Source organism: Vulpes vulpes, chromosome 2 (genome assembly GCF_048418805.1).
Source record: "Vulpes vulpes isolate BD-2025 chromosome 2, VulVul3, whole genome shotgun sequence".
NCBI lineage: Eukaryota > Metazoa > Chordata > Mammalia > Carnivora > Canidae > Vulpes > Vulpes vulpes.
In genome coordinates this window covers 144,402,180-144,428,263 of record NC_132781.1, presented here as the reverse complement: position 1 = coordinate 144,428,263, position 26,084 = coordinate 144,402,180, and the positions used below count along the sequence as shown (strand labels likewise).

At 54.5% G+C, this 26,084-nt stretch overlaps 1 protein-coding gene across 2 annotated transcripts in view; it reads left to right on the top strand.

Annotated features, from left to right (window-relative positions):
- NKD1 (NKD inhibitor of WNT signaling pathway 1) overlaps positions 1 to 24,418 on the top strand; it is an 84,172-nt gene extending 59,754 nt beyond the window's left edge. The window contains exons 1-7 of one of the 2 annotated variants that reach the window (XM_072750264.1): positions 7,301 to 11,227; positions 11,603 to 11,709; positions 14,901 to 14,996; positions 19,906 to 20,053; positions 20,549 to 20,633; positions 21,979 to 22,106; positions 22,848 to 24,418. In XM_072750264.1, the coding sequence (XP_072606365.1) occupies positions 11,215 to 11,227; positions 11,603 to 11,709; positions 14,901 to 14,996; positions 19,906 to 20,053; positions 20,549 to 20,633; positions 21,979 to 22,106; positions 22,848 to 23,437 (1,167 nt within the window). In that variant the 5' untranslated portion in view covers positions 7,301 to 11,214 and the 3' untranslated portion in view covers positions 23,438 to 24,418. Of the gene's footprint in view, positions 1 to 7,300; positions 11,228 to 11,602; positions 11,710 to 14,900; positions 14,997 to 19,905; positions 20,054 to 20,548; positions 20,634 to 21,978; positions 22,107 to 22,847 lie in introns of those variants that run through there. The other variant, XM_072750265.1, reaches the window with a different exon arrangement.
- Positions 24,419 to 26,084: the final 1,666 nt, after the last annotated feature.

Here is a 26,084-nt window from a genome sequence, read left to right as displayed (position 1 = left end):
GGGGGGGGGGGGGATGCTGGACCCGTGACAGTCTGTGGCTCCCTGGTCCCCCACTGGTGCGGCCGCAGCCCCTGGGGGAGCATCCACCTGGCGGGGGCGGGCGGGCGCTGGGCCAGCGTCCCTCTGTGCTCCCGGCCCAGGGCGAGCAGCCGAATCCTGAATCTCTCCTTTGTCTTCCTGTTGGCCAAGTTCATTGCCTCTTGGCGGGTTGGAGGGCTGTTTAAGGGAGAAAAAAGGCCATCTGAGGCGTGAAGATAAAAAGAAGTCTTTTAGCCATCCCAGGAGAGGACGGCTTTAGCTCTTGCGTTGTTATGTAAAGCCGGCCCTAATCCAGCATCTTAACCGCCTTAACTGGCCAGCTGGGAGCTCGCGGGATGGCAGATTAAGTCTGGGCTTGGTGCGAGGGCTGCGAGGGCTGCGGAGCTCCTTTTGAACTGTGGCGAGAACAAAGTAAACATCAAAAGTCCCAAGCTCCATGAGCTGGCTGGGCGTGGCAGGGGTGGGATACAGGGCTGGCTTTCCAGGGGAGAAGGGGACAGGGACCCTCCGTCTGCTGACCCCGCAGGGGTCTGAGCGCAGGGGAGGCCCAACCCCACACTTTACTCCTGTCCCCACCTGGCTGCCCCACCTCCTTAGCTCTGTTGGGCCACACGACAGGTGGTGGCAGCCTGTGGCTTGTGGCCTGAGTTGCAAATCGGTGCCACACCTGTTTGGCAGACCCCCATCGCCCTGAATGGCCTCTCAGAGCACTGTGTTTGGGGGCCTCATCCCCACTGGGCATGGGGTGCTACTTCTGCTCTGTGCCCTTCAGAAGGGAAAGACCTATAAATGGTCATGGGCGCCTTCTCTCTGGGTCCCCTCTCTCCCTTCCACCTAGGGATGTCCCATCCCTCCCAGTGATTTGACTTCCAGCCTTGCCCACTGACCCCCAACACCGTGTCTGTGTCCCGTCTTCTGACCTCCACTCGGGGCTGAAAGCAGGCATAGTACAGTCTGCCTGGCATCTCTAAAAAGTGGACGCCACAGAACGCCCATAAAGGAACCCTTAGAAAGGTTGAAGTCAGGCGGACCCTCCCCTTGGGGGCCCAGGCCCTCCCTCCAAGCCCCCAAGGTTTGGCTTGACAGGGCCTCCAGGGTCCCCGCTTCCCTGGCCCAAGGATGGATGTGTTAGACTAGCTGGTCCTGCCATGCAGGGCAGTGGTGTTGGGCCTGAGGCCCTGGGGGTCTTAGTAGCCCCACTACGAGCTCAGGACCTGACTCCGCATGAACTCTGAAACTTGTCTCACCACCACTGCCTCAGAATCTGTGAGAGGCACCTTCTTACCTTTACTCGGGCTCTTTTGGGAATTTGCAAGCCAGATCCAGCCTGGCTCTACCACAACTCTCTGGGTGACCTTGGGTGCATTCACATTATGTCTCTGTTTTTCATTTTCCTTGTTGGGGGTAATCAGAGTGCTTCTGTAGGGTTCCCATGATGACAGTGAGGTCATTAACGTAAGCATGGAGAATAGCCCCGGTACAGAGTAAGTGCCCAGTGTATGTGAGCTGTTAGGAGTCTTATTGTTTCATGGGTCCTTTCTTGAAGAGGAGCCAACTGGTGTTTATAATTATTTACTAGTCCAGATCAAAGAAGACCTATTTTCAAAGCTTCTTTAATCCTATTAGAATTTCTCCTTCTACTCCCAGTGCATGACATAGAGTCTGGCATGCTATAAGTGCTCAATAAATACTCACTGGAAGATGACGTCAACAGCATGAAATCACTGAAGTCAGGTGGCCCCCTCCCTTGGGCCACCCAGGCAGGTCCCGTGTACTCCCCCTCGGCCCTGGTCGGTTTGTCCCAGCACCCAGGTGTGACATGGCAGCCACTCACAGACCCGAGGAGCCCGGGGCCACTCACAGACCTGGGGGCCATTGGTCCCCTTCATTTGGGTTGGGAAGCCAAGGCCCAGAGAGTGTCCAAGGCCACACAGCACACTGAGAATGGAAGTCAGGCCTCCAAGGCCTTCTCATTCAGGAAGTATTTACTGAGCACCTGCTGCAGGTATGGGGCCCCGCTGGCAGGGTGTTCACACGAGGGATGTGGGGATAACCATGCAAGTTTCCAGTAGTGGTGCCCTGCCAAGAGGTGAAAGCCAGTGAAGGGTAGAGTGTGCCAAGCCTCTCAGAGGAGGTGACATCTCAGCTGAGATGCAGGTGCCAGGAAGGAGCTGGCCATGGGAGGATGTAAAGGGAGAGCAGCCAGGAGAAGCAAGCAGAACCCCAAGGTGGAAGGAACTTGGGGTTTAGGGAAGAACCAAAGGGAGCCCCATGCAGCAGGAGGAGATACCAGGGACAAGGGTGAGACCTCGTGCTTGGCTTTTATGCTGCTTTTGAAGAGAAAGCATTGGAAAATTTTAGGCAGGTGAGTGCCAGCTTCTGACTTCCATTTTAACCAGGTGCTTGTAGCTTCTGGGAAGGATGGGCCACGTGGGGGGAGGCAGGAGACAATGACAATGACGGGACATGATTCCAGTAGTGTGGGCAAGGGTGATGGGTGAGCCTAACGTGGGGGCTGTGGGGTTGGAGATAAGTGGGAGGGCCTGGGGGTAGGGTGGGAAGAGGGAGGTGGGGTGAGGAGGTGGATGAGGGAAAGAGAGGGATCCTGGGGCCCCACCTTGGACTTCTGGCATAAGACCAAAGGCAAGGGTGGGGCCCCATCTTTTTTTTTTTTTTTAAAGATTTTATTTATCCATTCATGAGAGACAGAGAGAGAGAGAGACAGAGAGAGAGAGAGGGAGGCAGAGACACAGGCAGAGGGAGAAGCAGGCTCCCTGCAGGGAGCTCCATGCGGGACTTGATCCCAGGACCCCAGGATCACACCCTGAGCCGAAGGCAGACGCTCAATCACTGAGCCACCCAGGTGCCCCAGGGTGGGGTCACCTCTGAGGCGGAGCTTTGGGCAGGTGATGGTGAGGGCTGCTTGTTGGGGGGCATGGTGGGCTCCAGATGGCTGTTGGACATCCAAGTAGAGCTGCCAAGTAGACAGACAGTTGGACACGGAGTCTGGAGGTCAGGGAGCAGCTAAGGAGGAGACAGCCAGAGAGGGGGAGAGAGGGAGGACTTCTGAGGGCGTCTCTGCAGATGGCCCTGCACACCTCCCCGACACAGGCCGGTCAATCACGGGGGCTGGCCGGTGGTTCCCTGCAAGCCCGAGAGGAGGAGGAGATGACTGGGGAGCCGCGGGGACCCCCCGACGGAGGGCAGGCGGGCCACACCCCGCTGGCTGTGCTCTCTCAGTTCAGAGCCTGCCCTCCTGTGAGTGTCAGTGAGGCCCGACTCCGCTCGGCGGCAGTCCTCCCCAGAAGCCCGGGTGACAGCAGCTTCTCTCGAGTCTGTTCTTCATAAAAGCTCAGCTGGAACAGTGGAAATTCTGACTTGTGTCAGATACCGAGGAGGCTTTAGTAGTTTCAAGTAGCTCGGGGTTAGATTTTAAAAGTTGAATTTCATCACATGTTTTAACTTGGGTGGGGATGGAGGAAGAGTGGAAGGGACATGGTATTTTTAGCCCAAAAAGGCTTTTTTCTCTTTCCCTCTCCCTCTCTCAGCATTCTCCCCTCCCTCCCCGAACAGATGTTTCTCGTCTCAACCCTATTCAGACCTCAAAGCAGAGTGGCCATCAACCTTCTGCTCTGATGACGGAAAAGGCCAGAACGCTATTTGTTGGGGAGATTTCTTTCTTTCTTTCTTTCTCTTTTTTCCTGTCCTCTTTCCCTTCAGTCACAATATGTCCTTTTTTTTTTTTTTAAAGATTTTATTTATTTATTCGTGAGAGACACACACACACACACACAGAGAGAGAGAGAGAGAGAGAGAGAGAGAGAGGCAGACACACAGGCAGAGGGAGGAGCAGGCTCCATGCATGGAGCCTGACGTGGGATTTGATCCTGGGTTTCCAGGATCCTGCCCTGGGCTGAAGGCAGGCGCCAAACTGCTGAGCCACCCAGGCTGCCCCTACAACTTGTCCTTAAAGAAAATCTCCCTATAGTAAGACACAGTCCAGGGAGGCATGGTTTTGGAGCAAAAGACCCAGGCTGGCATTTCTGGTTTCAGGAAGGGGTAGACACCCACCAGTGGAAAGTGCCAGAAACTGCTTTGGAGAATCCTGCATTGGGTCCATGCCTCTTTTGGTGGTGGTGGTTTTTTCCTGATAAGCAGGGGCTCAGAGTTAAGTTGGGATGCTTTAGGTTCTTTTTGACACTCAATAGAAATTCACTGAAGCTTTGGCTGACAATATTGAAAAATCTAGGGTGGATCTTGCCTAAAAGGGGCCAGCTGGATCCAGGAGCTCAAACCACGTCATCCACACACACATATGCTCCCTCTCCTGCTCCCTCCCTCTCTCCCTGACTCTCCAGTCACCTCTCCCTATGCCCCTGTGTTGGTCTCTCCCACTAAAATGGCAAGGGTGGCTACCCAGCTCTGGGCGCTCACATCCTATGAGCTCAGCCACCTCAAGTGAAAGAGCCTCCTGCCCCCCATGCAAAGTCTCACTACTTCTTGCAAAAGTTTGGGTCTCACTTTACTGGCCCAGGTGGATCTAGGTTGTGTGGCACCTGAAGTTTATCCAGTTTTGGGGCCATCTTTAAGAAGAGTATAGGATCCTTTTATTAATCTATGTTTTATGCCATTCTTTTATAACTTTGAACCAGATGATAGGTCTATTCTGCTAAATATTAATCTATTTTTATGTAATTTTTTTATAACTTTGAACCAGATGATAAGTCTATTCTGCTAAACATTAATAACTATACTGCCAACTCATCTTTTCCCTTAGCTCAATTCCAGAAATACCTGTGTTCACTCTGACATCACATGACACAAGAGGACCTATGGGAGTCAGAATGGAAAGAGACAGTGTTTGTAGCCAATTGAGGTTAAAATAGCTAATTTTGAGAGTATCTGGAAACAGAATGACCATGTGAACACATTGCTAGGGTCCGTGCAAGTGAGAGGCTCACAGGCTCAGCTTTGCTGACTTCAGGATGACCTGTCCCTTGGTACTGACCTAGGAGCAGCCACATTGGCCGTCAGGCTGAAATTCATGGTGTCGGGTCTAGGTTCTGGGTGCATCCCGGAAGCTGGCATGGGATCAGCTCTCCTTAAACCATGTGGATTGAGATGGGAGAGGGGTGGCCTGTCAGAGGAAACCCAGATGCTATTCTCAGAAGAGGGAGGATGGTCGTAGAACATGCAGGAGCAGGTGTCAACTATTGTGTGACAGAATAGAGAGATCAGTGTATGTGGGGGGAGTCAGGAAAAGGGGATTTTTGTTCTATTTCTCCACCTTCTGGGTTCAAATCCTGGTAGTGTGACTTACTGTTGTTGTTGTTTTTTTTTTTTTTTTTGATGATGACGGTGATGATGATGATGATGATGGTGACAGTATCGATGTGCCTCAATGGGGTGTGATGGGCACTATGCTATATGTTGGGGCTATAGTAAGAAGATGGAATAAACCAAGTAGTGATAATAGCAGTTATAAGACAGACTCCCTGAGCAGAGAACCCTAGTCTTGCCCCTGGGGGTGTGCGGGCACCTGCTCAGAGGGTGGAGGGCCTAAGCTGAGGACCTGAAGGATGAGCCGGAGCTGGAGAGCCAGGACAAATGTTCTTGGCAGGGATAACAGCATGAGAGCACCGCTGAGTCAAAACCTGAAAAGCAGTTCCGGGGAGATACAGAGCCCAGAGATCATTTTCAGCGGAGAAATAAATGGCTTGATCCATTTCACTTCTCAAGTTTGGTTTCCTCTTTGGTAAAATGCAAACAGTAGCCTACCCAACCTGGTGCTCTTGAGAGGCCCTAATAGAATACTTCACGTACCTACTACCTTCACCAGCCTGCCCTTGTGCTCGTTGACAAACAGATTTGCGTGTCTTTCGGACCCTGGCTCCCTGAGGAGAGTCTCGCACAAATGATGCGAGAAACCATTTGGCCTGGAATGCACATATGATATCTTTCTCTTTTTACTGGCAGCAGATTTACCCGCCTAATTATATTTGGCATAGGCTAATATTAAAATTCATCTGCATTCCCTCTAACAGCTGCTGCTGGAGGATTGGGGAGTCAGAAACATCCTGGCCAGCCACCCTCAGGGCCACTAAAATATTTGCAGCAGATAATCTGTACGTGGACAATTGAGAAGGGCCTGTGGGGACATCAGGGCGGGCGTCCAAACTCCAGCAAGGAAGCTCTGGCTTGTGTTAGATCTTATGTCGTATCAACTGAGAACGTGGTAGGTAACCGGGCAGAGAGAGCCTGTCTGAGTGTTAGTAATTTCTGGTCTCTGGGCAGAGCAGGAGGGGGCTGATAATAGTTGTAATGGTGTTTCAAATTTGTCCCTACTTCCTAAGTTTATTATCAACCAGGCCTTTCTAGATTGTGTTAAAATAAGCTGGCGTTTGCTGCTATCATCCAGGGTTTGGATTTTAGCCTAAGTATGGGGTTCAAGAACAGACCTACCTCTTTCACAAACCCCCTTTCTCACGCCAGTTCCCAAACTCCATCAAGCCAGAATTTGTGGTGCATTCGTTATGTGCCTTCCTTGTGTCCGCCTATGGGATTTGGTGCAGTTTAACATTCTGGGCTGGAACAGTGCTCCGTGCATGTGCGTGGTACGTGCTGCATGCTGTGCACTGTGGGCATCCCAGGGGCACTAGCCGGCAGGGTCCGGGCTCCCATGAGACTTGCAGTCTGGCTGCCAGGATGTGGCAGGCTCTTGTGAAGGAATCGGAAGATCCCAGATCAGATTGCTCAGAATGAAGTGCTGGGCCGGATGGGGATAGACCACGCTCTGCTCACGACAAATTCATTTGTGCAAATTAGAGGAAGGAGCACCCCCCCCACCCCCGCAAGACACCTTTCTGCCATCTGTCCAAAATGAGGCCCAGTCTATGAATGGCGCCCCCTAGAGTGCTACACGGCACAACCCAACCTGTTTCCCAGATGACCCCGAGTACCACCCCCCCCCCAACCCCCCCCCCCAGCCACCCCCACTGCAGGGAAGAGCCCTGAGGTGCTGGTCCTGCCTGGGTGCCAGGGAAGGTGGGGCTGCGAGAGGGCGGATCTGTTTTATTTCGTAGCCGTCTTCTCATGCTGTTTGGGTGGTGCCAGCTGTCAGCTCGGGCTGGGTGGGCTGTGCCATCCTGCTCCTGGGGTCACTGCTATTTGCCAGGCTAAAGAGGCTGGAGAAGGTGACCGGGGCTCTCCCAGCATGTGGTCCCAAATGAGCTGTTGATGCCTCCTGTTGGGGCTGTGGCTGTGGGGTGGGGGCTGGGAGCTGGCCCCATGATCATCGCCAACAACCATCCCCACTCGGGTCTTTCCTCACTCGCTGGTGCTCCTCTGACTCTCTCCTTTCCCTCTCTCCCTCCCCAGCCCCCTCTTCTTTTAAACTGGGGGAGGGACAGGGAAGAGACTGTCTTTGATCTCAGTGGAGGAAAAAAGTCTGTTCTGTTCAGGCTTTTGGCGAACACAACAAACAGTGTTTAAAATTTAACTTTGCTTAATTAATTAGTAATTCTGTTTAATGCTGTCTGATCTCCCTCCAAAAGGTATTTTGAAGCTTGAGAAGGGAACATCAAAGGGAGCCCGGTGAAGATGGTCAAGTAATGCATTTAATCTGGCAGTTGCTGGGGGTGGAGAGATGCCAGGTTGGGAGCTAATGTGGGAGAGATCCATCATCTGGTAAACACAGCCAGCAGGCTCCTTGCAGCCGTGGTGTGAGGAGCGACAGGGAGCAGTTTCCAAAGAGAAGGAGCTCCACACACCGCCCCCAGACTCATCTGAGCTGAGAATTGGTTTCAAGAAAGCAGAGTTGATGTTTTCTTTCTTCCATATGTACTGTGCATGGTTGGGCAGGTTGTGTACTGCACAAGAGTTTCCAGTGAAGCCGGTGAGCAGTAAGGTGAAATCCAGCCTGCATCCTGCTTATCAGGGTACCCTGGCGGGAAGGGAGGGCTGCATTTACCTAAGAGCAGTTCATAAACTTTTCTACAAAGGGCCAGGAGAGTGCATCATTTAGGCCTTGTGGGCCATATAGTCTCTGTTGTGACGACCAAACTTTGCCAGTGTAGAGCCAAGCAGCCATACACAGTGCCTATGAGCATGACTGTGTCCCAATAAAACTTTATTTACAAAAGCAGGCAGTGGGTGGACAGGGCGTAGCTTGCCAGCCCCTGCTCTTAGTCATCCAAAGGTACGTCACAGTGATGTGAACGCAGGACATAAACCCAGAATACGAGTCTTTGAATTTGAAGGCTTTGCTTCCTCCTTACTTCATCTCTTCCCTTCCTTTTCCTACCTTTGCTCCAGCTTTCCTTTCTTCTTTCAAATTAGCAGTATTTCCTGTTGTTACCGTGAGTGATTAAAGAGTGATCAGAGTCCCTTTGACATTATGTACCGCCCACCCCCCAGAAGATCATCTCTGGGAGAAAAAAATCTCTGGGTTGAGCAGGAGTAGGAGACAGAGAATGGGCTCAGAATCTGACCCCAAAGCCCATTGTGACAAACATGCCATTCTCTTTGCTGGTTGGTGGGACCTTGGCAGTCCCAAGTGAACACCCTTTACCCTTCCTATGCCTGCCCACGAGCCCAACGATGGATGGAGGGAGAGAGGTTCTGTGCAGGGGTGGTGGGGCCGGAATTGGTTAATGTCTGGTTTGAGAGGGTTCACATGTGGGTGTAGGAGCAGGGCCCTGTGTCCCGGCCCCTGCCCCTGGCACTCAGGGCCTGCTAGGCTTTCCCATCAGTTCTGTGACATCTCCTCTGGTCACTGGGGAGCAGAAGGGACAGTGACAGGGTGAAGGGACTTTGGCGGGGGCAGAAGGTGCTGACTCTCCCTGTTTCTGGCCCCCAGGGCTCTGGGGCAGGAGGGCTCCCAGTCCTATGACCCATCAGTGGCCAGTGCCACAGGTGCCTGGGGCGGTTTTCTGAATGGGGATGGGGTGGTGATGAGGGACCCCTTGGTGAAGAGAAGGCAATCCAGACCACGCTGGCCTTTGGAGAAGACACAGGATGAGGGTGAGTGGTCGAGGGGGATGTTTTCCACCTGCTGTGGGTGAGGAGAAAGGAGGGGAGGTAGGGAGGACCCACATGTGGGGAGGGGTGCTCCAGAGAAGGAGGGAACAGGGACAGAGCTTTCTTTTCTTTGGGTTTTATCAAGTGGAACTTGAAAGGCAATGTTGAACCTGAAGGTGGTTTTCTGATAACTTCTCTTTGAACTTGAAGTTTGGTTTCGATAAGCCTGGCTGGCTTACATCTCCAGCCAGGACCTCTGTGGAGGGAGGCTGCAGCTTTGAAGATGGAGCTGGGCTTTGTTTTCCTTTCTTCTCCGCTCCCACCCGACTCCCCACACCCCACAGGGGGGCTGAATAGAGGGTATTGCAGGCCAGGAGAGCACCCTGGTTTCTCCAGTGGGGCGGTTTGGGGGTGACAGGCGTCACCTCGATCTGGGCTATCAGCTGGGACCATGGACCATCTTTTGCAAAGCCAGCATTTATCGAGTACCTATTACATGTAGGCCACAGTGCTAAGTAGGTACCTTCCTCATTGCCTCCCCCCACCACTCCAGTAACCCTGTGAAGAAGAACCCATTTCATCCCCATATTCCACAGGAGGAGACTGAGATCCAGAGAAGTCTAGTGCCTATATCAGTAGTGCCTTACCCAAGGTTGCCCAGGCCAGTCAGCAGCAGGACCAGGAGATGGACCCAGACCAGACTGTCTTAATTAGGACACTCTCGCCAAGCTCAGCTGCACCCACTGGATGCTGGGGGTTCCTACAGCTGAGGGCTGGGAATGGAGAGAGACCCTGTTCCCTCACTCGCTCTGTTAAGCCTCCAGACCTTTTTGCTTTCTTCTAAATGGGGGTGACAGCAGCACCCACCGCTTTGTGGCCTGGATAAAAGTGGCTTTGCGTTGCACCCTGTCTGGTCCCATGATGGCAGCTGGTCCGGACCAGCAGGATGCCAGCAGATTTGGGGTGGGGGATCAGGGTGGCCCAGGCTGTGTGCTCAGCTGTCCTTGGGTCACTGGCTAATTGCCCGCTTACCTGCCCCAGGGCTCAGCATTGCATGGGAGTGGTGCACCTCCTGGCCATTACACTGTTTGCTTTGGAGGAGCAGGGAAGGCAGGACCTGGTTTTATCCACTATATCAGAAGTGGTCAGCATCAGTCCCTGCCCCCCGCCCCCGCCCCATGGCCTCCCGAGGAGCTGGATCTCCTTTGAGGTTTGTCCTTATCTGCCTCCCTGTGAAAGCACTGGGAGGGAACTGGGATCTGTGGCCGAGACAGGGTCTCCAGCTGGATCCCTAGGGAGTTGTTGCCTTGAGATGTGGGCATCGAGGGTGGGGCCCTCCCTACCCCCCTGCATCCCTCTGGGTATACCCGGGGTGAAGAGAAAGAAGGGGGCACTCAGGCCCAGCTGGGAGGGGAGCTGTGGAAGGAGCCAGGTCAGTCTGTTGCCACCGTGGCCTTCCTGTCCTCACCCGTCTGGGCTGGTGACCGGAGCATCCTTATCTTCAGCTCTTCCCTCCCCGTCCTGTTCCCTATCCTGGACTGCCTGTGTTTGATATGATCCTTGCGTGTCCCTTTTGTATCCCCGAAGCCTCCGTTTTGAGAAAACTTAGCTACCAACTATGCTGATGCCCAAGATTGAGTGGGGGAGGGGACATCATTCCCCTGACTGTGACTACCAATGGCGGGGACCCTGTGTGCTGGCCCTGGGCTCTTGGCCTTGACAGTCGGTCGTAGCTCACTGAATCCACACAAGGATCCTGTGGGGAGGGGGCTGTTCTGATCCTTGTTTTATCACTGCAGAAACTAGTTGAGATATCTGGAGAAGTTACATGCCCCACCCTGGGTCACACACAGTATCAGAAGGATCCGGATCCAAGCAGAAACTAAACCTTGCCAGGCTAGCTGAGAGAGGTACCACGCCTCCGTTTCCCTCAGTCCTCCTGACCACCCACCAGTGTGCCGTATGCTGGGCCCCGGGCAGGCGGCATCTTGGAGGAAGCCCAAATGTCAGCAGGAAAGGCAGTGAGGCTGTGCCAACCGTGGCCATGGGCCACAAGCTCCCTGGCCACCTGCCCCTGGTCTGACACAGCCCTGGCTGGCCACAGGCTGCTTGTCCGAACTTATAAGGGGCGGAGAATGGAGGCCTCTGAGGCCTCAGATGCACCCTGGAGGTAAGTTGAGTGGCCAGCACATGTGAACCCTGGACATTACCAAAGGCCAGAGAGTGAAGCAATTTTTTAAGATGTTATTTATTTATTCATGAGAGACATAGGCAGAGGGAGAAGCAGGCTCCCTGCAGGGAGCCCGATGTGGGACTTGATCCCAGGACCCCAGGATTACACTCTGAGCTGAAGGCAGATGCTCAACCCCTGAGCTACCCAGAGGCCCCGAGCGAAGTGATTTTGACTTGAGCACACAGGGAAGAAAGAGGCCTAGCACCCCAGCGCTCCTCCACACGGTCCCCAGAACAAAGCCACAGTGGGTGTGGTGGCCCCGAGGCCCAGCTGGGGACTGTCCTCATGCTGTCTCACTTGTCCTCCCTGCAGTGGCCCTGCCTCCAGAGAAGACAGATGGGCTGACCAGCGGAGATGATAAGAGGAGGGAGAAGGCGAGCGAATCTTGCCCTGGCTCCAAAAAGCAGCTGAAATTTGAAGTAAGTTCCCTTTCCTGGCACTGGGCTCTGGAGAGGAGGGTTTCTGTCCCCCCAGCAGTGCTCTTCTAGGAGGTAAACTGAGGCCTATGCAGATGTGAGGGCCTTATACCTCCTGTGTGAACAGCTGCCTGCAGTGGGGCATGACAGTACAGTCCCGTCATGTCTGGGGCTGCCCCAGCTCCATGCAGGTCCTGAGGACGTGTGCAGCCACCCCTCTTGGCCCTGGCTACCCAGCCTTGCAATGTGGGGTGGCAGCTGGGCTGTGGCCACTGGGCTGTGGCCCAGAGGTCTGGGAGAGGACATGAGAGGAGTGACGGCTGGCCCTGGCGCTGCTATCACTGTACCGGGTGATGGCCTTCCCTGCCGGGAGAGCAGAACCCAGCCTATCTGGCATGGAGCTTACGCTCTTTCTGCCCTGCCCTCACTCTCCTTCCTTCTCTGCTTCCCTCTGTGAGACCACTAGGCCATCACTCTGGAACCAGCAGGCTAGGGTTCAAGTCCTAGCTCTGCCACAGCCCTGCTGGCCTCACCTGGGAAATGGGGGTAGCAACAGCATCTATCTTGTTTTGGGTATTGTAAGCATGAGGAGTTAATACATCTAACGTGCTCAAAGGGGTGCCTGTCCACTATCACGTAAGCACTTTCCTCTCCCTTCCAACCACACTTGATCGACATACCTGCTGGTTCCCTGGGGACCCCAAGTGAACTGGGCATGGCTCCTGCCTCATGGACCACAGTGTGGTGAGGAGCCTGGGAGAGTGACCCAGACCCAGTAACTGCACTGTCAGGGATGCGAGGGAGATCTGGAAGTATGCGGAGGGGGTGGCCACCCGAGTCTGGAGGCCTGCAGAGTGACGGACATGTGGCGGTTCCAGACTGCATGCAGTGCCGTGGCTGCAAGCGGAGGTTGGGAGGATGAGTGAGTCTGAAGTGAGCCTCTGAGTGTGGGACTAGGAGTTGGGAGAGGTGATGACATGGAGCCTTTGGGATAAGGAGCACTTTAGGTGGAGGGAACAGTAGGAGCAAGGCCCAGAGGCCTGCCAGTGCCGCCCGTTCTGTGCAAACAAACTGCATTATATTGCAGAGGGATGGCGGTGGTGCGGGAAGATGACTCGGGAAAGGGTGTGAGATGGTCACACTGGGCCCTGAATGCACGAGCTGAGGGGTGCAGGCAGCATGCACCTGGGGAGCTGGGGTTGCTAGCTTCTTCCTGGAGTGCGCTGGGGTCCCTGCATGTCTTCTGGGGTGGCTGGCCGAGCCGAGGGCCAAGTGCAGCAGCAGAGGGAAGCCTCAGACCTAGATGTCTCACTTCCCTGGAGGCCTGAGTGGGCTGATTTCTGGAAAGGGCCTGGCTAATGCCTGGGACTCGTCCATGGCCCATGAGGACGACTCACCTGAGAAGTCCAGGTGAGGGGTGGGGGCGGACAGAAGACACATATGACAGAAGTTGAGAGAGGGAGGGATAGTTACTGAGGCTTTAGCTGTCTTTGGAGCCGAGCAGAAGGGCCAGGGAGAAGGAATCAGGTAAACGCTCTGAGTGTGTGTGTGTGTGTGTGTGTGCGCGCATGTGTGCGGGGCGAGTGCTGTGCTACATGAAACGGTGCCTTGCAGAGCAGAGCGGGCACTTGGCAGGTATCAGACGGGCATGTCACAACTGAGGGAAGGCTGACTTTGAACTCCGCGTGGGCCGCCCGAGGACTGCTGGAGGGAACTGGCTTCGAGCTGCAGAGGCTGGGGGCAGGGACGCCGCGCTCGGGCACATCCCTGCCAGCGTTCAGAGGCCAGGTACCACCCCTCTCTCGGGGGCTGAACCTGTCTTCCTGCAAAAGGAGAGGGGACCTGAGGCAAGACGTGAAACAGAATGGCCTGGAAGCATCTTTGCTTGTTTTTATAGAATCTTGTGAATCTCTTTCCCAAAACAGCCAGCCTTTCTAGAACTTTCTGGTGTTCTGCTGGCTCCTGCACACACACTGCCAGGGACAGAGCTCATCACTTCCCAGTGCAGGTTCCTGTGGTTAGACATGTCGGGTCCTGTGAGTGATGATAATGAAGCCATTGTTAACATTACGTACCTCATATGTTAACATTACAGCAAAGACAATGGCAGTTACTATTATTAATTGGACTTCTCTCAGTGCCAAACAGTTCCATGCTTTTTCCAGTTTCCCCATCGCAGAGCCAGAGGCAAGGACTTGGCAGGTGATCCCAGGGAGCAGCAAAGGAGGGAAGCCCAAACCAGTAGGTTAACGGGATCACTGCCAGGGCAGTGGGGGCTCAGTCCCGCTGGGAACCCCCTTCCCCCAAGAAGGGCCATGCCGAATGCCCCGGGGTGTCCTGGGCTTACGATCCCCGGCTCTTCAGGTCTTCGTGGACATAGGAGCTGGATGCTCAAGGCGGGAAGTCAGGAACTGGCCCAGGAGCACTGAGGGGACACGGGCAGGGGGAAGTTCATGCTCCCAATAGCCTTAGGAGATCAGTACTGGTCTTTTCCATAATTTATATGGGGGGAAACCAAGGCACAGAGCAGCCATGCCTAGGGCCACACAGCTCTGAAGGGCCAGGTACCTGGAGCCTTACCTTTTTTTTTTTTTTAAGATTTTATTTATTTATTCATAAGACAGAGAGAGAGAGAGAGAGAGAGAGAGAGAGGCAGAGACACAGGCAGAGGGAGAAGCGGGCTCCAAGCAGGGAGCCCGACGTGGGACTCGATCCCAGGTCTCCAGGATTACACCCTGGGCCGAAGGCGGCGCTAAACCACTGAGCCACCCAGGTTGCCCTTGAGCTTTACCTTTTAATGCTTGCTCACCCTCTCCTGCCTCCCAGGCCAGGTGGCCACCTTGGGAGTCCTGCCAAGGAGTCCTGCCTGCTCCTTATTACTGCTCCCTGTGTCTTCTAGTAACTTCTGTCCCTCCATCCAGGCTCACAAAGCCTCTCCTCCAACCTCCAATTCATGCCTCTAGTGTTTCCTTTGCCCTCAAAGGTCCAGAGGCTGTCTGGCACCCCTGCCGGCATCTCTCCCTGGATGTCCCCTGCCCGGCGGGCCTCTCCCCCCACTCCCCTGGCCCTCCATGTTGTGGTCATCGTGCTCTCCCTTTGCACAAGGTCTGGGGAGGGCAGTGGGAAGGCAGCAGGCCTGCGACCTGGCCTCTGGGTACTCCAGCCATGCCTGTGTGTTGTATGTTCATGTCTAGGAGCTCCAATGTGACGTGTCTGTGGAGGAGGATAGCCGGCAGGAGTGGACCTTCACCCTGTATGACTTTGACAACAATGGCAAGGTCACCCGTGAGGTGAGTGCACCTGCCAGACCTGCTGCCACGGGCCACCTCCTTGGGCACTTCTGCACCTTCCGTGTTGGTCCTCCTCCTGAGGGCAGGCTAACAGGTGGCAGGGAGGTGTGTCAGGGGGAGCAAGGCTGCTGGAGCTCCAGGGGGACCTGGAAGAGTATCCCAGAGCTGCCTGGTGAGTGGGCAGTGGCGACAGAGGAAGGGACAGCTGGGCTCCCTGCACCCAGGTGAGGCACTGCTCCCACTGGGGAAGGGGGAGGGTGGGAGGCAGGCGTGGAGCCCCGAGGTCTCCCCAGAGGAGGACCCCGAGTCCCCACAGAGACCTGTCCTGCGTCCTCCACTCTGAGATTGGGGAGCTCTGGCTGGGGCAGGCTTGGGACCACCCAGGCCGCTTCCCACCTCAGCCAGGCTGCCCAGGAGCTGGGGCCGGGTGGGCACATGAAGGCCAGGCGGTGCCTCCCTCTGCCGATCCCGAAATGAGCACCCCCGGGCCCTGAGAGCTCTGCCAGTGGCTCTACGCATGGCCTTGTCCCAGCCTGCTCTTCACCGCCCTTCTCCCTCTGAACACCTGCGTCTCTCCCCTCGGCCGTCCTGCCACACCTCTCTCTCTCCTCCATGTGCCCCTCACCCTCCTTCCCTGCATCTGTCTGAATACTGAGCACCCACTGTGTGCATTCACTATGCCCTAGGTGTGGGGACAAGGCGAAGGACAGCACAGACACAGCATCCAGCCACCTGAGGGGGCAAATCCCAAACAATTATGGGACAATTGCACAGTCTGATGGGTCCAGTGAAGGGAAGGGTCCCCGTGTCTAGGGAAGCCTCCTGCAGGAGGTGATGTGGAGCCAAGCATGACGTGCGGAGCCGGGAGACAGATGCCGGGCGCTCTGGTGTTCAAGGCACTGGAGGAGACTGGTGTGGCTGCTCACAGGAGACGTGGCTTTGGCCGGAGCCAGCAGGGCAGGCCCTGGCTTTGGTTCCTGGTGCTCGGGGAAGCACTGGTGGTGGGCTGGTTTAAGCAGGGGCATGAGCTGGTCTGAACTACTGCAGGGTCTCTGCCTCCCGCGTACCTTGGGCCTCACCCTTATCCCATCCGGCTCCTTTCTCTCCCCACTGACCCTCTGCAACATCCTCCCCCTCCCCTGGAGGCCCTGGTTTTCAGATGTGTGACCTACTACAGATCTGCCTAGGGCTCTGAGAGTAGCTTGGCGGGGGCCACACGTGCCTGCCATCTGGCTCTCAAGGGTGCCAGGTGTGTTCCCAGGGAAGCTTTGCTGTCTTCTCTCTCTGCCTGATTCAGAGCTATGGATTTTCTTCTCTGTGGCTAGTACAGGAGAAGCTGCCAGAGGGGACACCTGGGTGAAAATAGGGCACCTCTTCCTCAGCCTGTGGCTTAAGGAATATTAGAACAGGGTAGAGGAAGAAGCTGTGAGTGACTCTCAGTCCTTCAGGACTCCTTGGCATATAAGTGACAGACTCCCAGCAAACTGCTATAGGTTAAAAAAAAAAAAAAAAAAAAGGAATATATTGGTTCATGTAACTGAAATGTGGTCCAGGAGCCTGACTTCAGGCATGGCTGGATCCAGAGGCTCCATGGTAGAGCTTCCCTCTGGCCAGGAGCAAGGTGATGGCTAATATTTTTCCTCCTCTGTCCGGGGCTTTCAGCAACCCTTCCAGTTCAGAAATTCCAGAACCGAACCTCACTGGCTCCCACGGCCTCACATGAATGGCCCTGATCCAGTCATTTTTGCTGTGGGTTTGCAATGCTTCAGATGGCCCTGTTCCACATCCTGGAGCCGGAGGATGTTATTCGATGCATGAGCCACAGAGACTAAAAGTGAGAGGGGGGCGTGTAAAATGGCTCCCAAAATAAAATCAAGGTATTGTCCTCAGGGGGTGGGGGAATGGATTCTGGGCAGGCAAAGCCCTGAGAAGGGGCCTGGGGACTTGGGAAGCAGTGGAAATGCTTCCTGGATGGAGATCTTGTGGAAGGCCAAGGGGAGGGCTTAGGTGAACCCCCGTCCCTCCAGCTGGGATGTTTTGTGTGAGGGGTTATGGTTTTCCTGGAGCGAGAGCCGCCTTTCCTCCCCGTCCTGTTTGGGAATGGCAGCTGCGGTGTAATTACCTTCACGGGGCAGCACACTGCAGCCTGGATGCCTGGTCACTGAGCTGAATGGCCGTGGCCCCGACTGGCTGTCCAGGCCACGCAGGCAGCCAGCCTGGGCTTCTCGGTGGCATCACCTTCTCTTCTGATGCATGTGGGGACAAAGACCATGCTGCCCCTGCTTGCCGCCTGCCCCTGCTAGCTGCCGTCTTCATTCCTTGCTGGTTCAGAAATGCTGACCAAGAGAGGGCTTGCCCCCCACCTCGGAGGCCTTGCAGAAACCCACGGCCAGACACTGCCATCTGGCTCTGCATCTTGCCTTCCTTTACAAGAGGAAGAGCCGGGAAGGGAGATTTCCCAAGGAGGGTGCCTGGCCTGGCCTACAGAAGGCCATCCCTGCATTGTGTCTTCCTCCTGCTGAGGAGGAGCAAGGAGGCTGGCTTCCAGTCCAGGGAGAACCCAGCCTCGTGTTTCCCCTTGGTCTATTTTTAGCCTCAAGGCCACTCCTCAAAGTTGGCTATAAATACCAGTCCCCTCCATGCTCCGGCCGTCTGCGGGCATGTTTCTCTGCGCTAGGGCAGACAGGCTCCCTCCTCGCTGCAGCTACAGCCCAGAGCCGGCTCTGGGCTCACTTCCCAACTCAGAAGAAAGTACCTGTTCATTTGTGCAATAAATATTCACAGGCACCCACTTCTGTATGCTGGGCCCTGCGCAGGCAGGAGTTGATTCTTCAGCTGGGATTGCAGGAGCATGCCTGTTCCTAGACCCCAAATCACTGCCCCCCCACCCCCCCCAGCTTGGGAGAGGACACTTGGGTGGATGATGTTAGTGGACCTGACTTTACTTATCTGTAAAATGGATATACTGGCACCTCCTTCATGGGCTTCCTAAGATGGAAAGAGGAGGGGGCAAACTGGGGGTGGGTGCAGAGAAGCTCTAGGGCAGAAGAGAGGAGAAAAGGAGTCCTCTGTGGGCCCTGCCAGAGGAGCTAGATCGCTGAGTGAGCCAGAGAGCCTGAGTCTCAAACTGGCAGCCTCCACACTCCTGATGTAGCCCCGAGATGTTCCAACCCAGCCCCCCAGAAGTTTTTGTTAAAAATTATCACAGGCAGCAAAAGCAAAAATAGATGAATTGACTACATCAAAATTAAAAAGTTCTGTGCATCAAAGGACACAGCAGAGTGGAAGGCAACCTACAGAATGGGAGAAAATATTTGCAAATCACGTATCTGATGAAAGATTAATATACAGAATATAAAAAAGAACTGCAACTCAACAGCGGGAAAACAAACAACCCAGTTAAAAAATGGTCAAAGAACTTGATAATTTCTCCAAAGAAGATACATAAATTAATGGCCAATAAGCATAGGAAGAGGTGCTAAACATCACTTAGGAAATGCAAATCCAAACCACAGTGGGGATCCTACCTTATATGCCGTAAGATGGCTACTAAAAACAAACAAACAAACAAACAAACAAAAAAACCAAACTGACCAACAATGACAAGTGTCCCCAAGGAAGTGATAAAATCAGAACCCCTGCACTATCAGTGGGGATGTCAGATGGTGTGGCTGCTGTGGAAGACAGCATGGAGGGCCCTCAGAAAGCTAAACAGAATTACCATATGATCTCCACTGCTGAGTATGTACCCCCCAAAGCAGAGTCTCAAGATATTTGTACACCCACATTCACGGCAGCATTTCTCCCAAGAGCCAAAAGACAGAAGCCACCCAAGTGTCCGTCAGCAGAGGAGTGGATACACATAGACATACAGTGTGGTATTAGCTTTGAAAAGAAAGGAAATTCTTTTTTTTTTTTTAAAGATATTTATTTATTCATGAGACACACAGAGAGAGGCAGAGACACAGGCAGAGGGAAAAGCAGGCTTCCTGCAGGGAGCCTGATGTGGAACTCGATCCCAGGACCCTGGGATTATGACCAGAGCTGAAGGCAGACACTCAACCACTGAGCCACCCAGGGACCCCAAGAAAGGAAATTTTAACAGGTGCCACAATATGGATGAACCTCCAGGATGTTGTGCTGAGTGAAACAAGCCGGTCACAAAAAGGCAGATGCTGTGCGATAATACTTCTTTGAGGTCCCTGGAATAGTCAGATTTGTAGACATAGAAAGTAGAGTGCCAGCGGCTGGGGAGACGGGGAAATGGGGAGTTGACAAAAATTAGATGAGTTTCCAGTATCAAAGGTTCTGAAGATTTAGCAGAAGATTCTGGATTTCTGAGATGCCTGTCCCCATTGCCACAGGGCATATCAGCTGTGCTGAGTGGGTGCTACATCTGTGGGTGCTTCCCCACTCCAAGTCACTCATCCATATCCCTGCCTAGCCATGGCAGTGCTTGGTGTCACCTCTGCTACCTCTGCCTGAAGGGCTTGTGGGTGGGGAGTAAGGTGAGGGCTCTATCTGTGTAGGAAGAGCCATAAGGGTGGGTAATTGGCTATCTGGGGCCCCGACCTATAAAGAGCAAATACCTTTTCCACAGGTTTCCTACATCATTTAGAGCTGGAAGCCCCCCCCCCCCCCAGCTTGGGAGAGGACACTTGGGTGGATGATGTTAGTGGACCTGACTTTACTTATCTGTAAAATGGGTATACTGACACCTCCTTCATGGGCTTCCTAAGATGGAAAGAGGAGGGGGCAAACTGGGGGTGGGTGCAGAGAAGCTCAAGGGCAGAAGAGAGGGAGCCAGGGGGTTTTCGCTTTCTCAGGTTTCATAAGCCCTCTGATTCCTGTATTGTGCATGCATGGTGGCTAAAGGCCCCCTGTGGGTTTCTGCTTTGCTCCCCTACAGGACATCACCAGCCTGCTGCACACCATCTACGAGGTGGTTGACTCCTCTGTCAACCATTCCCCGACCTCGAGCAAGACGCTGCGGGTGAAGCTCACAGTGGCCCCTGATGGAAGCCAGGGCAAGAAGGGCATCCTTCTCAATCACCCTGGTGAGGGGCTGGAGGGCTGCCCAGGCCACAGGGGCCAGTCCACTCCCAGATCTCAGGAAGGATCACCACCCTACCTGGGAGGAGTGGAAAGGAGCCCCTTTGACTGGGAGTGACTTTGTGGACAGGTGGAATTTGAGCAGATCCTTGAAAAAGCAGGATTTGGATAAGAAAGGAATTGCGGGTGGGAGACCCTGGGTAGGCAAAGCTGGAGGTGGGCATGGGCATGGATGCAGCTATAATGCAGGCTAGCCAAGGAGTCTGGGGAGGAGGTGAGTCTGGGAGGGTGGGGGGGCAGGAGGTAAGGGGCCATGTAGATGTGAGACCCCTCTGTCGGGTCCTGGCTTGGAGAACCCTTACCACAGAGCCATTGTGAGCAGTCGTGGACCATTTATCAAGGGCGACATGCCAGGGAGCTCAGAAAACCTCAGCAGAGCCAGGAAGCTGGTGGGCACAGGTGCAAGCCGCTCACCTGGCTGTTTCTCGGGTGGGACTCAGACCTGCAGGGCACGAGGCCCAGAGCGGAGACCAAGCCTGCCGAGGAGCTCCGAAGCTGGGAGAAGAAGCAGCGAGCCCCACTCAGGTAAAGTGTGTGTGTGTGTGTGGGGGGTGGCTAGCAGCCCAATGCACCTGACCACATATTGAACACCAGCTGTGTACCTGCACCTGAGGGACTGAGCTGGAGGCAAGTGATTTTGGAGGATAGGCTCACAAATCAATTTTTTACAAAATAACTAAATGGAGATCCACATTCCTTTGTCCAAAACTCTTTGGGCCAGAAATGTTTTGGAATCCAGCATCTGTTGGATTTTAGAAAAGATGTTCCTGGTGTATTTCTCATGTATTCTATTTGGCATCTGGGCAGCACCCTGGGATTTAGCACACTGAAATTTCTGCACGGAGACATATGAATATCCACACAAAGTGATATAAAGGCTGTAGCTCCCATCACATCCATTTAGGGCAGTCTGGGCTGCCCCATAGGTAATGAGAAAATCTTTGTCTTCAGGCTTTTTTGGGTGTCAGAATTGTGGCTAAGGGATCGTGAGGCTGCGGTTCTCTTCCACCTGTTATTTCTTTTAACTGCAAGGGGGGATGGAGGGAGGGACACAAAGAGAGAGTGTGTTTAAAGAAAAACATTGAGTCACTGAGTAAACAGGAATATAAAGTAACAGCAGCCTAGGAGGCAGGAGGACGTAGGAGGCATTAGCGGCCCTGAAGTCAGGGGGGAGATGGGAATACCTGCATGGAAGGGAAAGGATATAACTGGATTGTGGGAAGCACCCACCCATAGGGGCAAGCTGGGAGGTGGTCCCAGCAGGGGCCCCAGCTTGGTGTGGGGAGGTGCAGGGAGCAGGGGGTCAGGGAGTAATGAGGGAGGTGGGGCTGGCAGATGGGAGAGCCTTGCAGGGGAGAAGCAGGAAGCTCAGACTCCCTCCTTACATACACATTCGTAAGGCCCGTTCTTCGCTTTGGGGCAGGTTACAGAGCCTGCCCCCTTCAGCCGCAGTGGCCTGGGGTCTTCCGCTGCCCATACTCTCTGGGGAACCAGCCCAGGGCTTAGGTGTCCTGTCCACCGTGGGCACACGTGGTTTGAAGCCTGACTTTGAGGTTCCCTAAGTTTTGACCAGTAACCTCTCAACTTTACTTTGGACCTGTCCAAAGCAAATGCCTCTCCAGTCCTCCCCAGAAGGCCCAGGGAGGCCAGCAAAGGTCTGCATCTCTGCTGTCAGGGAAGGAACTGGAAACACAGGTGGCTGAGATGACCACTCCCTCTCCCCACCCTCCCCCACCCCAGCCCCTTCCAAAGACCCAGAAGGAAATGAATGAAGGGTCCAGAAGGCTTTGTCCTAGTGGCTTCCCGGTAGACATGGGGCTACCCCCACAGAGGGCCAGGGCCCACCCACTCACTTGCCTTCTTGCCCTAGGTTCCAGGGTGACAGCCGTCTGGAACAGTCTGGCTGCTACCACCACTGCGTGGATGAGAATATTGAGAGGAGAAACCACTACTTAGATCTCGCCGGGATAGAGAACTACACGTCCCAGTTTGGGCCTGGTAAGGGAGCTCCTACATCTGGGAGGGGGGGCGAGGGGACAGCTGGTGGGCCATGCGGGGTGGCTTTCACTGCATCCCCACCCTGGGCTGGGAGAAGGTACAGCTTTCATTGGATGGGTTAAAGTGACTTCTCGGAAGAGATGACGTTAAAAACGTTTTAAAAACTAACATGCCCCAGGTTGAACAAAATCAAATAGTATCAATAGGGTCTATCATACAGTGAGAACAACAGCTCTGCGCCCCCCACCCCCAGGCCGCTCCTGCTCGCTCCCCTGTTCCAAGCAAAATACCGCTTTCTGCCCTCATCAGCTGCTGACCTCTGTTGACCCCTGGCTGAGATAAATGAAGAGGTAGCCTACTTACTTTCACACGCCCAACTCCTTCCTCCGCCTCCTCCTACCTCGCGTGCTGGTTACCTCCAAAGTGAAGGAGCGCACCTCTAGATTTCCTTCCGATCCCATGACCTCAGACAGCTACCCGCCTCTCTCTCTTCCTTCTCTCTCTCCTGGAAAGGCAATTACTTATTTTTAAGGACCTAACAAGGAAGCAGATCTTCCCCCTTCGTATATGGCCACGTTCCCTTCCAGAGAGGTTCCTCCGAGGCAGTGAGGAGCAGCCTTCGGGGTGGGGAGAAAGAACAGTTACCACTCGGAGCCCGGGGGGTGGAGGTGGTTTCTGGGGCACAGGGCAGCACGGGCACACAGTAGGTGCTCATTAAATATCTGTTAAATTGGTTCCTAGGCTCCCCATCAGTGGCCCAGAAGTCAGAGCTGCCCCCCCGCACCTCCAACCCCACTCGGTCTCGCTCCCATGAGCCAGAAGCCATCCACGTCCCACACCGAAAGCCCCAAGGCGCGGACCCGGGCTCCTTCCACTTCCTTGACACCCCATTCGCCAAGGTCTCGGAGGTCCAGCAGCGGCTCCGGGGCACCCAGGACGGGAGCAAGCACTTTGTGAGGTCCCCCAAGGCCCAGGGCAAGAGCGTGGGTGTGGGCCACGTGGCCAGAGGGGCAAGAAGCAAACCCCCCGTGGGACCCGCCGTCCCCGCGGTGTCCCCGGCCGCCCACCTGGCCGCCAGCCCCGCCCTCCTCCCCACGCTGGCGCCCCTCGGGCACAAGAAGCAGAAGCACCGAGCCAAGGAGAGCCAGCAGGGGGGCCGGGGTCTGCAGGCGCCCCTGGCGGTGGGCGGCAGTGTCGTGGGGCGGGACCGCGGGAGGGACCTGCCCGCTGTGGTGGTGTATGAGAGCCCGGCCGGCCAGGCGGTCCAGAGACACGAACACCACCACCATCACGAACACCACCACCATTACCACCACTTCTACCAGACATAGACCCCTCCCCAGAAACCCCCAGCCCTGCCATATGAAGGACCCCTCCTCCCCCGCGCCCCCAAGGCATTATTATTCTATTAATTATTGTTATTATGACGATTATTGTTATTAATAATTATTGTTACTCCACTAATATTCAGCTAGCCTCCATGTAGAAGATATATGGAAACACAGAACTAAACTTTTATTTATATGTTGTGAGGACTGCATAACTTACCCAAGAAATGACTCTGGGTTTGGAAGTGGCCTGTTGACGGTGGAGGCTCGCTCGGGCTCCCGAGCTGCAGTTTCCACGCAGGCTGGTCCGCACCCTTGCCGGCTCTGGGGGAGCCCTTGGCCAGAACTGTGCCCTACCCCTAGTCTCTTCCAGGAGAACACCCTTACCTGGCCCGCTTCCAGAGACCCTCGAAAATCTCCGAGAAGATAAACAGCTGCTACCTCTTAGTATTATTCTGATTTTGTTTTGCCCTTAACTGATTGTAATGTGCTACAAGGGATTTCAGCGGACTGCGGACGCGTGACCTTCCTGGCTGTTGTGTTTTCATGTCCCAACCTCGAAACCCCTGTTCCTTCTGGAGTTCCCCTTCAGGCCTTTCCAGTGGGATCATGTCCCTGCCCAAAGCCAGTCCCATCTTTTCTGCCGTGCACCACATGAAAATACGCTTATCCTCCTCCCTTCCCTTTTTCTCTCTTTTTAGAAAGACACACACATATTTAAGGACTGCCCCCTGAAACCAGCCTTCTCATTTTGGGAAACCTCTGGAGAGGGAACCCAACCACACAAACAAGCGTGGTTTTCCAAGAACGGGCATTCGTGTGTTGTTGGTTGTGGCCGAAGATGTGGAAACCTCCTGTTCTCTACCGTTGGCAAATATATACGTACCTACATGGTTCTCTAACAGAGCTTCCTGTATCTATAGCTAGGCGCCAGCTGTCCGTTTCGATGTATCTTTCTATAAATATACACTCTCAGGTACTTTTTCCAGTGTACAGAAGTCAGTGGCTTGCTTCTCTAGACACTTCCTGAGCCCAGATGTCACCTTGTGTGCCTCCTGTTCAGACCACGGTCCATCAGATGCGAATAGGCACTTGCCTCTCATTGGCAGTTTTTTTCAAACCTCTTTTTTGGGACTTAGGGTCTGACAGATTTGGAGAGACCTGCTGGAGTCTAGAAGCTAGGAGGGCCATGGGGACAGTGGCCAGAGGTGGGGCCCCGGAGCAGCGTCCTCCACAGAGTGCGATTTTATCTGATGGAGGCCTGGGGAGACTAGAAAAAGGACCACTGTCCACCAGGCAGGGTCCCATGAAAAACTTAACACACACTGCAGTTGGGTAATTTGAGGGAATGCTTACAAAGTGTGGGCAAAGCCTCCGCAAGAATACAGGATCTGGGGCTAGCGGTGTGTGGTGCAAAGAGGGTGGGAGTCATCTTCAGCAGACAGAGTGGTGGGGCTAGGGGAGCCACCTGAAGGGGCTGTGAGTGGCCGTCACGCGGGGATGCATCCGGCCTTGTGGGGACCCTACAGGGAAATCCATATCCTGCCCTCACTCCTTCCTGCCCTGCATCCTGCTGAGACCCCATTGGCTGGAGCCCCTGGGAGCCAGAGGGAGCCACAGGGCCAGGGAGCTGTTGTTGAGGGCCACATGGCTGTTCTTTCAGGCAGAGAGTGAGTGGCGGGACACAAGAAGGAGTGGCCAACTGCCTGCCTCTCTGCTGCCTGGCTGCCAGCTGGCATCCCCTTTGGCAGAGCCTCTGGTTTGGGTCTAATATGGCTGGTAAGGAGTTTTTTCTGATAGTGAGCTCAGGAAATGCATCTAGCTCAGAGAGGTTAGCTAATTCGCTTGAGATCACACAGCAGGTGCAGAGCTGGGATTCTAGTCTTCCCTGTGACCCCCTTAATCCCTGGAGGGCTTCACCACTCAGTCAGCACTTCCCTTGTTTTGAGCTGTGGGTTTCTATCACTCAGCATCCAACTCAAACGGCTGGGAATGTAACCAAGGCAGGAGGGAGCTGGCTTTGAGAGGCTAGGAGCCAGGGTGTGAATGAAGCGGAGACGTGCGGGGTGCTGGCTCTCCCTCTCTGGGTTTATGCTTCTACCTCCAGGAGCTCCGCCACTCTATGGGTGCTGCTGACTCTCTGAGCCCCACGGCCAGACAGGAAAAGGTCTTCTGCTAGGGGTGGCAAGGGGGCAGAGTCTGCGGGAAGAAAGGGGCCAGAAGCCAGGACTAGAATTGCTGCAAGGTGGAAAGGAACCAGGGATTGGGTCCACACAGGGAGTCTCTCTGCTGTGGCTTTAGAGCATCCCCTCAGCCTCTGAGAGGGGGTCCCAGGCCATCCCTCCCACCCCACATCTGCCGGGATGCAGTTATTTCTTAGGGACTAGGATTTATTTAAAATACCATTTTGAAAAATCATAGCCTGTGCACATGTTAAAGATTCAGAGAATACAGAATGGGCATGCAGGAAGAAGTACGCTTTCTTCTGGAATCCCCAGACTCTAGCCTTCCCTGACTCCCTCCCGGGCCATCCAGTGAGGCTCGGTGGTTGTGAGCACAGACTTTGGGCTCCGAATTCCGACTTCCTCAGTGCTCTGTGCTCCAAGGGATACGTGGAACTTCTCAAATCTCTGTTTCCCCTTTGTAAAGA